Source organism: Lonchura striata, chromosome 6, assembly GCF_050655825.1.
Source record: "Lonchura striata isolate lonStrDom1 chromosome 6, ASM5065582v1, whole genome shotgun sequence".
In the NCBI taxonomy this organism is placed as follows: Eukaryota; Metazoa; Chordata; class Aves; order Passeriformes; family Estrildidae; genus Lonchura; species Lonchura striata.
Genome location: NC_140708.1, coordinates 1,602,886 through 1,615,143, shown reverse-complemented (window position 1 = coordinate 1,615,143; position 12,258 = coordinate 1,602,886). Strand labels below are relative to the sequence as shown.

The 12,258-nt window shown below is 42.5% G+C and overlaps 1 protein-coding gene across 1 annotated transcript in view; it reads right to left on the bottom strand.

The window, feature by feature from the left end:
* Positions 1–12,258, bottom strand: part of LOC144246625 (catenin delta-2-like) — a 46,350-nt gene that overhangs the window by 14,745 nt on the left and 19,347 nt on the right. The window contains exon 3 of the mRNA XM_085583773.1: positions 813–1,128. Within this exon, the coding sequence (XP_085439899.1) occupies positions 813–1,128 (316 nt within the window). The remainder of the gene's footprint in view (positions 1–812; positions 1,129–12,258) is intronic.

Below are 12,258 nucleotides of genomic sequence, written 5' to 3'. Positions count from 1 at the left end.
GTTACCAAAGAGAATTGATTCCTTTTCCCTCAGAAAACTGAACAGAATCACAAAGCTTGTTGAGCATTCCAGCTAGCATTTCTGTTGCTGTTATCATAGAAGTCAAATAATTTCCCAGAAAATTCTCTCTCTAATCTATGTGCCTGCTTAGTCTGTAAAGTTTCCTCCTTGCACCTTCCCTAAGTAGATCAGGATGATCACTAGCAATCTTGAAAATTGTGCTAAATATTTGAAAAGCATGCACAGAAATAACCATTTCTGCAAAGCTGTAATCACATAGTCTGTTACCACATACGGGCACTGCAAGCCTATACAACACATAGGATGAAACACAACCCTGGTTACATGTTGCTTTCACATTGCTCAGTCTCACTGCACAACACCGAAATATCCTTTTTCTGCAGCATTTATAAACATTGCATATAGACAAACCAAGAACTGCAACAACTTCTGCCCAAAAAGCAACATGAAAATTCAATGCACAATGGCTAGAGAGTCAACAGTCACTCCGCTCTTCCCATTTCCAGAGAAAATTGCCATTCTTAAGCTTTTGAGAGGTGGCACTACCAAAAGCAGGCTAAACATACACACAATCAAGGCCACACCTATGATTTCATTGCACAGAAAAGCTCATGAGAGCTTTCCAAGGTGAGGCATTAGAACAATGCTGTCATGCAAACAAAGTCTTCCATGTACCACCAGAGGTGTTTTTTTTTTTTAATATCCAACAGCAGAAACATGCAAAGAAAAACCTCAATTACAAACCTCAGTGCAAGCAGGAAATAAAAGACAATGAAGAAGGTTTCACCCACCTGGGGTCTTTCTGAATGCTATCAATGGAAGGTGACCTAGCCAAGGTCCCTTCGGGTGGGATGGCTGTCCCAGATTTGCCGTATGGTGATTCAACAGGACAATACTGCAGCTGTTGGTAGGGGTCTGCGTAATTGGAGGTGGGGCCAGCCGCATAGCTGGCCCTCTGGAAGGTCGCAGTTGCGTTCTGTGTGCCGTGTTGACTGCCTGTGCACTGTAAGGGTATGGAGTCGACACCAGGGGAAGATGGGGCTACAACAGCAAAGTAGGGACAAAGTAAAAAATTGAGGACCTGTTCACAGAAATGGTTAACCAGGTCTAGGCAGAGGAAAAAATAAAACACACACATATAAAACGAGGGATCAAAAAGAATGAGACAAAAAAAAAAAAAAAAAAAAAAAGAAACAGGCAACATTGTCATTTTCCAAACCATAGAAGGAAATAACCATCAAACAAATTTCTAAATGACACGCCAGTTCCAGACTAGAAGATCTGAATTCCAATTAATGGAGAAATATTTTCACCTGGGGTTCTAACTGCACTAACACACAAAATGAAGTGCAGAAGCAGCATGGGAATATTCAAGCTAAGGTTCACAGCCACCACTAAGTGAGGCTTTTGCAGTTCTTACAGCACTGGAAGTCAGTCATATCCACCAACAGAAGGAGGATCAAAGCAGGCTCAAGAGTCCAAACTGAGACAGGTGGGTCTCCAGCAGAAGAAATACCCAGCCATCCCAGATTTGTAGTTCTGGTATCCATAAAGCAGGTAAAACCAGACACCTGCTACTGAGAATCACTGCATATGCTTTGTCAACCCCTCTCCTGGAAATTCACCTTATGACTTAGGAGAGTGTTATTGCTAACTCAGTCTGAAAAAGAGCTAAGCACAAGGTGACCGTGTAGATGTCTTAATGCATGCCAGCAGTGGCTGCGCTCATACACCACAGCTCAAGATTAATACATTACCAGTTCTGAGCAGCTTAACCAATAGCTTTAAACTGGCTTAATGCTTTTGCGACTCAAAAATCTTATTAATCTCGCTTGTAGCCCATTATCTTTCTGTTACAGCACTGGGTAGTGGAGATCCAGTCCACTGGATTAAACATGCAGTATTTTTGAACCAAAGTCCAGTTAATGGCAAATGGATTATCACTGTAAGGGCAAGAGGACCAATACCCACACGATCTTTGGTCTGGAGACAGATACAAATTAAATGCTGGCTCTACTCAGAAGAAAATATGGACTGTTTGAAATGGCACATGAACTCATGGTGATTGCCATTTCCTCCTGTCTCAAGACACAAGAATACTTTTGCCAAAAGTAGTGGCCCAAATCCAGGGCTATTTTTGGCTGGGTGAAATTCATATGCTAAAGTGCAGACAAAACCACATACTGAAGAGACAGGTTTTTATAACAGATTTTTCAAGCATTTTTCATTGGCATGCACATTTAAAATAAATATTTAATGCATTATACGTCCATGAAAGGGATTTTAAGCATTTTATCTCAAAGTGTCAGCAAATGAAATACAATAAGCTTTAAATACAATTACCATGGTTTTGTATGACCTTGTACTTGTCAAAATTACAACACCTGAAAATTTTTAATTTTTATTGAATTTTTTTAATTTTTATTTTTTTTTCTTATGGTTCTAAAGTATTTAACTTTACAATAGCAAATATCATAACTTCATTCCAAACATAAGAAAGTGGGATCAACCACTTATCTATTATGCCATCCCTGGAAGTGCTCAAGGTCAGGTGGGATGGAGTTTGAGCAATCTGATCTAGTTGAAAGGGTCCCTGCTCACTGCAGGAGGATGAAACTGGATGACCCTAAAGGTCCCTTCCAACCCAAGCCACTCTGATTTTGCAATCAAATTTACTCATATATATAGCAACATTTTACATGTATTGTTTTGGTTTAATTACTACTGTGTATATATATATATATATATTTTAAGAAATAATTAAGACACAGAAACCTTTTCATAAAACTGCATCAGTTCAAATACATTTAACAGTATCAGAATATTTATATATCCCATTGTCCAAGTTTTTTTTTAAAAAAAACGTTTTCCAATTCCCATCTGAGTAGGAGTTGCCTTAGAGCAGTTTTCCTTATCTGCTCTTAATGGCCCCATCAATGCCTGGCCACATGACTCAGAGATAACACTGTCCAGGAGGAGGAGGTGATTAAGGACACACCTTGTGACTCATGACCCATTGTGAGATGCTCTGCCAAAGGGGAGGAGCTAGGCATTCCCACCTGGATAAAACTGGAGATTTCTACACAGAGGGGAGCCTTTCCACAGGTTCTCTGAGAAGACACAGCAACTACATCTGCCATCCCAAGAGGACTGCAGCTACTCCAATTCGGACTGCTACCAGCACGCTGGCCAGGTTGTATTCTGACTTTGTCAGTAGCCTTTCCCTTTGTATTATTGCATGTATTTTTGTCCTTTTCCCCTTTTCCCAATAAATTGTATTTCTGACTTGGAGTCTCTCACTGGTTTTGCTTTCAAACCAGAACATATTTTTGGTGCCCAACGTGCGGCAAGAAATTCCTGAAAGAAGTCAGAATTACAATCTTGTATTGTAGAGGGTACCTCTTCACTATGATGCTTAACATGCTTTTTTGGGTCTTATACCTAGCTCTCTATATTTTCCCGAATGTGGGGAATTATTTGGCAATTGTAATGCTCATGTGTAGACTAGGGTATGGTAAGAGAATTGCTTTATTGGTCTACTATGTCTATTGCATTATGACCTCTGAGGCAATGAACATGATTTGGAATATGTACTCAATTCTGTTTGCTTGTCCTAATCTAGGCTGCTACATCTGGGGCCTCGGCAACCTCACCCAGCCCCTGGGGGGAGGGGTAAAGATTGATTCTTTCAAACCTTTCAGGCTTGACACAGCAGTTTTTGAAAATGTTAACTTCCCTCTGGATGCCAAGGACAGCATAATGTTGTTGTTAGTTCTTCTTTGTCTTCTGTGCACAATCTGCAACATGCTTAGAAACAAAACACTACATAGTGTGGTGCAGCAAAACATACATGGTGTAGTGCAGCGTCTTCTTGAGGAAGAGGAAACAAGAAGGAAAGCAGCAGTGTCCGTGCCTGTACAGAATACCACAACAGCATCCATGTCAACACAGGCTGCCATACAGAAAGAAGAAACCAAAAGAAAAACAACAGTGTCCGTGTCTACGCAGACTGTAATAGAAGAAAAAACAAAAAGCAAAGCAAAAGTATCTATGTCTACACAGACCGGCACAGAGGAAGAAAGAACCGAAAGCGCCATCAACATCTCCACACAAACCATCACCGAACCAGAGCAGCCTGAACCCATAGTAGTTGCCCCCGTTCAGAAGAAGAAATCGAAGAGCAAATCAGTCCGCATAGTGACTGATGAGGACACTGCAAGACCCTCGCACCCAGCAGAAGAGACGGAACCAGAGATCATCACTCACTCTCTATCCCTGGGTGAGCTACGTGACCTGCAGAGAGAATTCACCCGCCAGACAAATGAGTCCATCCTGACCTGGCTTCTCCGCATCTGGGACGCTGCAGCCAATGACACCATTCTAAATGGAAGTGAGGCCAGACAACTGGGATCACTATCCCGGGATGTGGTCATTGACCAGGGGATTGAGAGAACCCAGGAAACTCTCAGCCTCTGGCGGCGACTGCTCGCAAGTGTGAGGAACAGATACTTTTATAAAGAAAACCTCCAGGTGCTCCAAGGAAAATGGAATACCATGGAACAAGGTATCCGATGCCTGAGGGAATTGGCTGTGTTAGAGATAATTTTCGCAGAAGATGAGAGATTTCCTAAGAGTCCAGACTGTGTCCAGTGCACATCACAAATGTGGTTGCGATTTGCACGGCTTAGACCAGAGATGTACTCTCGTTACCTGGCAACACTGCAGTAGAGAGAAGGCGAGGACAGGGTGGGCATCTTAGCCAATAAATTAAGAATTTACGAGGATACGGTCACCGCCCCATTTCATACCCATGTCTCGTCCGTAGAAACAAGGTTGGCTGAGCAAGTCCGGGACTTGATTGAAGAGAGTCATAAGAAACTAAAAAAGGAACTTAAAGAAGAAGGCTACCATATTTCACCAGAACCAAGAAGAATCTCTGTCATTAGGAGCCAGCGCTCCCAAGCCAAAGAGAGAGGATACACTCCACGAGGAAACCTCTGGTTTTTTCTTCAGGAGCATGGAGAAGACATGAGGAAGTGGGATGGAAAACCCACCTCTTCCTTAGCAGCCCGAGTACGTGAACTAAAAAGAACACCTAACACAAAAAGAGTTAATGCTGCTCCAGTCTCTCAAACACAGAGTTCCAGACAATATAAGAATAATGATATAACTGATCCTCTTGAAAAAACCTCAAGAACCTATTTACCAGAAGAGAGCAACGTGTACCATGACCAGGAATAGAGGGGCCCTGCCTCTAGCCAGGTAGAGGACAGGGACAATCGGATCTATTGGACCGTGTGGATTCGATGGCCTGGCACATCTGAACCACAAAAATATACAGCTTCGGTTGACACCGGTGCCCAATGTACCCTGATGCCATCAAGATATGTAGGAGAAGAATCCATTTCTATTTCTGGGGTAACAGGAGGATCCCAGCAGCTTACTGTATTAGAGGCTGAAGTGAGTTTAACTGGGAACGGGTGGCAGAAACACCCCATCGTGACTGGTCCAGAGGCCCCATGCATCCTTGGCATAGACTATCTCAGAAATGGATATATCAAAGACCCAAAAGGACATCGCTGGGCTTTTGGGATAGCTGCTGTAGAGACAGAAGACATCTGGAAACTGAATACCTTGCCTGGTCTCTCAGATGACCCTTCTGCTGTGGGACTGCTGAGAGCTGAAGAACAGCAGGTACCAATTGCCATGACAACAGTGCACCGTCGGCAATATCGTACCAGCAGAGACTCTGTGATCCCCATCCATGAGATAATTCGTAAATTGGAGAGCCAAGGGGTGGTCAGCAAGGCCCATTCAGCTTTCAACAGCCCTATATGGCCAGTACGCAAGTCCAGTGGGGAATGGAGACTGACGGTGGACTACCGCAGCCTGAATGAGGTTACACCACCACTGAGCACCGCCGTGCCAGACATGTTGGAGCTTCAGTACGAGCTGGAGTCCAAGGCAGCAAAGTGGTATGCAACCATTGATATTGCAAATGCCTTCTTCTCCATTCCTTTGGCAACGGAATGCAGACCTCAGTTTGCCTTCACCTGGAAGGGAGTGCAGTACACCTGGAACCGACTGCCCCAGGGGTGGAAACACAGTCCCACCATCTGCCATGGACTGATCCAGGCTGCACTGGAAAAGAACGAGGCTCCCGAACATCTACAGTATATCGATGACATCATTGTGTGGGGGAGCACAGCAGGGGAAGTCTTCGAAAAAGGAGAAAAAATTATCCAGATTTTACTGAAAGCTGGTTTTGCCATTAAACGAAGCAAGGTTAAGGGACCAGCTCAAGAAATTCAGTTTCTAGGAGTCAAGTGGCAAGATGGACGTCGTCAGATCCCGACAGAAATAATAGACAAGATCACCACTGTGTCTCCACCTACCAACAAGAAGGAGACACAAGCTTTCCTAGGTGCCATAGGCTTTTGGAGGATGCACATTCCCGAGTACAGCCAGATTGTGAGCCCTCTCTACCTGGTCACACGGAAAAAGAATGATTTCCACTGGGGCCCTGAGCAGCAACAAGCCTTCACACAGATCAAGCAGGAGATCGCTCATGCTGTAGCCCTTGGCCCAGTTAAGACAGGACCAGAGGTCATGAGCGTACTCTACTCTGCAGCTGAGAACCATGGTTTGTCCTGGAGCCTTTAGCAGAAAGTGCCTGGAAAGACTCGGAGTCGACCACTGGGATTTTGGAGCTGGAGCTACAAAGGCTCTGAAGCAAACTACACTCCCACAGAGAAAGAAATCTTAGCTGCCTATAAAAGAGTTCAAGCTACCTCAGAAGTAATTGGCACTGAAACACAGCTGCTTCTGGCACCCCGACTACCAGTGCTGGGGTAGATGTTTAAAGGAAAAGTTCCTTCTACACATCATGCCACTGATGCCACATAGAGTAAATAGATTGCCCTCATCACTCAACGTGCCCGTATTATAAAACCGAATCGCCCTGAAATTCTAGAAATTATAACAAACTGGCCTGAGGGGGAGACTTTTAGATTGTCTTCTAAAGAAGAAGAGCAAGTGGCACATGCTGAGGAGGCCCCACCATATAATGAGCTACCAGAAACTGAAAGACAATATGCCCTTTTTACGGATGGTTCCTGCCGAATCATAGGCACTAGCCAGAAATAGAAAGCTGCAGTGTAAAGCCCCACACGACAAATAGCACAAGCTACTAAGAAACAAAGTAGATCAAGTCAGCTTTCAGAGCTTAAAGCTGTCCAGCTGGCTTTAGATATTGCTGAGTGAGAGAAGTAGTCGAGGCTCTATCTCTACACCGACTCATAGATAGTAGCTAATGCTCTCTAGAAATGGCTAAGTCACTGGAAAAAGGCTAACTGGCAGCGCAGAGGGAAACCCATCTGGGCCGCCGAGATCTGGCAGGACATTGCCTCCCGAGTAGAGAAGCTGACCGTGAAGATTCGACACGTGGATGCACACATACCCAAGAGTCGGGCTACTGAGGAGCATCACAACAACAAACAAGTAGACCGAGCTGCCAAAGTGAAAATATCACAAGTAGACCTAGATTGGCAGCATAAAGGAAAACTATTCCTAGCTCATTAGGCCCATAACACTTCTGGTCATCAGGGAAGAGACGCAACATACCGATAGGCACGAGACCGAGGGGTGAATCTTACTATAAACAGCATCTCACAGGTCATGCACGACTGTGAGACCTGCGCTGCAATCAAACAGGCCAAACGGATGAAGCCTCTGTAGTACGGTGGGCGATGGTTAAAATACAGGTATGGGGAAGCTTGGCAAATTGACTACATCACGCTTCCCCAGACCCGACAAGGCAAGCACTATGTACTGACCATGGTGGAAGCAACCACAGGATGGCTGGAAACCTACCCTGTGCCTCATGCCACTGCCCGGAACACCATCTTAGGCCTAGAAAAACAGGTCTTGTGGAGACACGGCACCCCTGAGAGAATTGAGTCACACAATGGAACACATTTCAAGAATAGCCTCATCAACACCTGAGCCAGAGAACATAGGATTGAGTAGATATATCATATCCCATATCATGCTCCAGCTGCCGGGAAAGTTGAACAATGTAATAGACTGCTTAAGACCACCCTAAAGGCACTTAGTGGAAGAACTTTCAGGAATTGAGAACTGAACTTGGCAAAAGCTACCTGAATAGTCAACACCCGAGGGTCCATCAATCGAGCTAGTCCTGCCCAATCTGAACCCTTGCAGACAGTGGATGGAGATAAAGTCCCTGTGGTACATATAAAAGATATTTTAGGAAAGACTGTTTAGATTAATCCCACCCCAGGCAAAGACAAACCCTTCCATAGAATTGTTTTTGCTCAAGGACCCGGTTATACTTAGTGGGTAGTGCAGAAAGATGGGCAAACCCATTGTGTACCACAGGGAAACTTAGTCTTAAGTGAGAACTATGTGTAAGGTTTCATCACGAAGAAGATGGAAATAGGAAAAAGGGGTGGATAATGTCCAAGTTTTAAAAAAAAAACGTTTTCCAATTCCCATCTGAGTAGAAGTTGCCTTGGGGCAGTTTTCCTTATCTGTTCTTAATGGCCCCATCAATGCCTGAGAGATAACACCGTCCAGGAGGAGGAGGTGATTAAGGACACACCTTGTGACTCATAACCCATTGTGAGATGCTCTGCCCAAGGGGAAGAGCTAGGCATTCCCACCTGGATAAAACTGGAGATTTCTACACAGAGGGGAGCCTTTCCACAGGTTCTCTAAGAAGACACAACAACTACATCTGCCATCCCAAGAAGACTGCAGCTACTCCAATTCGGACTGCTACCAGCATGCTGGCCAGGTTGTATTCTGACTTTGTCAGTAGCCTTTCCCTTTGTATTATTGCATGTATTTTTTGTCCTTTTCCCCTTTTCCCAATAAATTGTATTTCTGACTTAGAGTCTCTCACTGGTTTTGCTTTCAAACCAGGACAGATCCCAATGAGATATCTTTTCAGTGCAAAGTATGTCCACCATCCCTTCATGAGTTCATGAACTATATAAATATAGTGCATTCTGTTGGTACCATATTTATAGAAAGATTTATAAAGAAGATCCTTTTCCAACCTAATATACTATAAAAATAAAACAATGCATTCTCTGTCAATTGGGAAAAAAAAAATTCATCAAGCTTGGGACATACAAACACTTTAACTCAAAATGCTGAAATGAATGTTTTAAGGCATGTACCAGCCTTTTTGCCTTCTTAAATTTCTATGAAATTTAAGAAAATAGGTGTTAATCAAGCTAGTAGTAAACTGGCAATCCAAAGGAACAAGCATAAACAGTCAATTTTGATACTGTTCAAGATGCATAGTATTACATATGAAAATAATAAATACTACTAATAATAATTTGCTTTGATATTACTTTTAGAAGCATTTTTCCACATGGGAAGTATAAAATTTTAAAGAAATACATGGTTGAGGAAAACTGAAAATATTTACTGAAAGAGGAGAAAAATCTCTCCCCGTAATTGGTATTAGCAACTACTTCTAATGCAGTCAAGATTTGATAAAGGCACTATCATATCTTCTGCTCAAAATACACATTCTCAAGGAATTTTGTACTTCAGACATGCAAAGTGATAATCAAACAAATCGAAAAAAAAAATAAAGCAAATACTACAGGATTTCAAGGTTCAAAGCTTCCATTTAGACTTAAAATATTTAGGACCTTCTACAAATACCAATACCACAGGAGTTCTGCGGAGGTTGACATCTTTGCTATGTGACTTCTCATACTCAAACCAGAAAAAAACACCATGAAAACTACTACAACTTTCTGTTTCTCTTGTTTTCCATTTGCTCTCCCTCACTTTTCTGCACTCTTTATTTTGTTCTATCTAGTTTTTCTTGCAATCCAGTCTCCCGATTCTTAGCCAGAGACAAATGAAAAGGACTTTTCAGCAAATCTTCCTTTGCATCCTCATGAGATGGGCTCTTCACCAGCCAGCCAGCCAGCTAGCCTTTGATTTCAAACACATCAACCCTTCAGGGCTTCCAGGATTGTTCTGCCTAATTCTTTCTGCGGGCTCCAGTTTTCTCCAGACGCTCCTATTTTGTGTAAATCGGGGGAAATACAACCTCCTTCCCTCCAGTCAGCTTCCCCATGCTCTGCTCTGTTCTTTAAGCAGCTGGTCAAGGCAAAAGGTCTCCCTGCTGTACAAGGTATATCTTTTAAGGGAACACAGCACAATGTAAGGGGAAATGCAAGCAAACTAAAGAAACTGATACAAAACAGGATGGTGCATCGCAAAAAAGGCCTCTTTTCCACCCACAAACATCTTAGTCACAATTTCCTCAAGTACTGGTAATACCTAGCTGTCACACCTACTTATAATTACTATGTCTACAAGATGGTGCAAGGAGGTATTCAGTAATATTTTAATCATCAGATGTTTTCATGACATGGTGAGCAGAAAGCCTTTTTATCAAGGCAACATCCCTGTCTACCAGACACCATCACAGGAGATTTATATTTTTCTCACTTTTCCATCCCATCTTCAAAACCACAGCTGGCTGTTTAGCTGCTATGCTCCTACGGCTATGGGAAATACTCAGGGCCTCTCAGAATTATTTAATAGGCTCATTGCCATTGCTGGTAGCTGTAAAGTACTAATCCTAATGAAGGTCACAAACATATTTAACGTGCATGTACACTCCAACCAATCATCTCCTTACCACTGCAATATCTACACGCCATTCTTTTGCGGAAGAATTCCTTGTTTCAGAGAAACCAAGGAAGCATCACTTGTGCTCTGTATATTGTGTTCAATGAGTCTTTCAATACAAAAACTGACAATCTGTGAAGACCGAAGAACTGAACTTGTTACTGCACTGAGGTGTCCTTTCAGTTCCATTTTCTAAGAGTGCTCTTTAGACCTAACACTAATTGTAACACTAAGGCTGAACATTCCTTTGTTTCAAAACTGATGCTTTTTCTATAATGCAGAGTCAGTAAAAAAAATACTGCTTCCTTGGTATCTGAGCTATTCCTCTATTTATATTACAGCTATTACCTGGTCACTTTGAAGGCCTTTGTCTATCTTGTTCCACTTCAATTTGCCCACTCTGACATTGTCTCTTAGTTACTTTTTTTTTTTTTTCCTATCAGGGGAAGTTGTATAACTGCCACTGCCTAACCCTCAGCATGGAAAATCATGGAATGGATTTCTTCATCACCGATTTATATTTCGCATTTCTTTACTACTTATGGGTTTGTTAGGTGATTAGCTTGTGTCAATTTGAAATCACCTGGTGCCACCAGGGTTGGCAATGGTAGCAAATGACTTTATGAATGATCTATTAAGATTTTTGTACTTCAAAGCAAATGTTAATGCAGAAACAGGTAGATGAAGTAATTCAGTGAGCACCAGTGGTGATAGAATTTGTATTTTAGAAAACTCTATTTCAGTTCAACAGATATAGTGGCTGAGATGAGTGAGTTCCTGCCCAAGCTAATTTTTTAACAGTGCTTAATCAGTCTTCAGGGAAGCCTAAAGTCCAAACCTGAATGCAGGCTCTTCCACAACCAGGTTTGTCACAGACGTCACTGCTGTGCCCCATCTCACCTCCCCAGCCACATCCATAACCTTCTCCAATTCTACATCCTTCCCTCCAGTCATTTACCACCATGAGGTTCCAGAGTTAGTGTCCAACACAGCCTGCATCTTAAAGGCTGTATCTCAAAAGCACATACAGTTAAAGAATAATTTTAAAATCCACCAAGTCCAAGTGGACACCAGGGTTTTATGCAGATATTAGAATTTCAACTATATATTTTCATTGATTGCAGATCTCCAACTCGAGATTGGAATGACTTTCTTCCTTGTTTACAACCAAACAGAGAAGAAGTCTCATTTTTCAAGTTGTCAATATTAAGAAATATAACACTCCTTTCTACTTCCAGGAACTGACTTCATTTTAAATCTGCCAGATTTTAATCTCACTAATATATGCAACTTTCATTCTCAGGCTCAGCTTCTACCATGTTTTAGTGATGCTGCTCTGCAAGTAAAAAATGGTGCGTACACACAATGTGATAATCAGATGCCAACTTTGGCTGCTGAAGACGTTATTGCCAAAATCTTTTCTCAGATTGCGTCTTCTCTCTCTGAGCTGCGTCACTCGGTTTAGGAAGAACATGCAGTTTAATTAATTTGTTACATGAGCATTTGAACAGCGAAACCAGCAACTGCCCTTCCAGAATTTGACATACT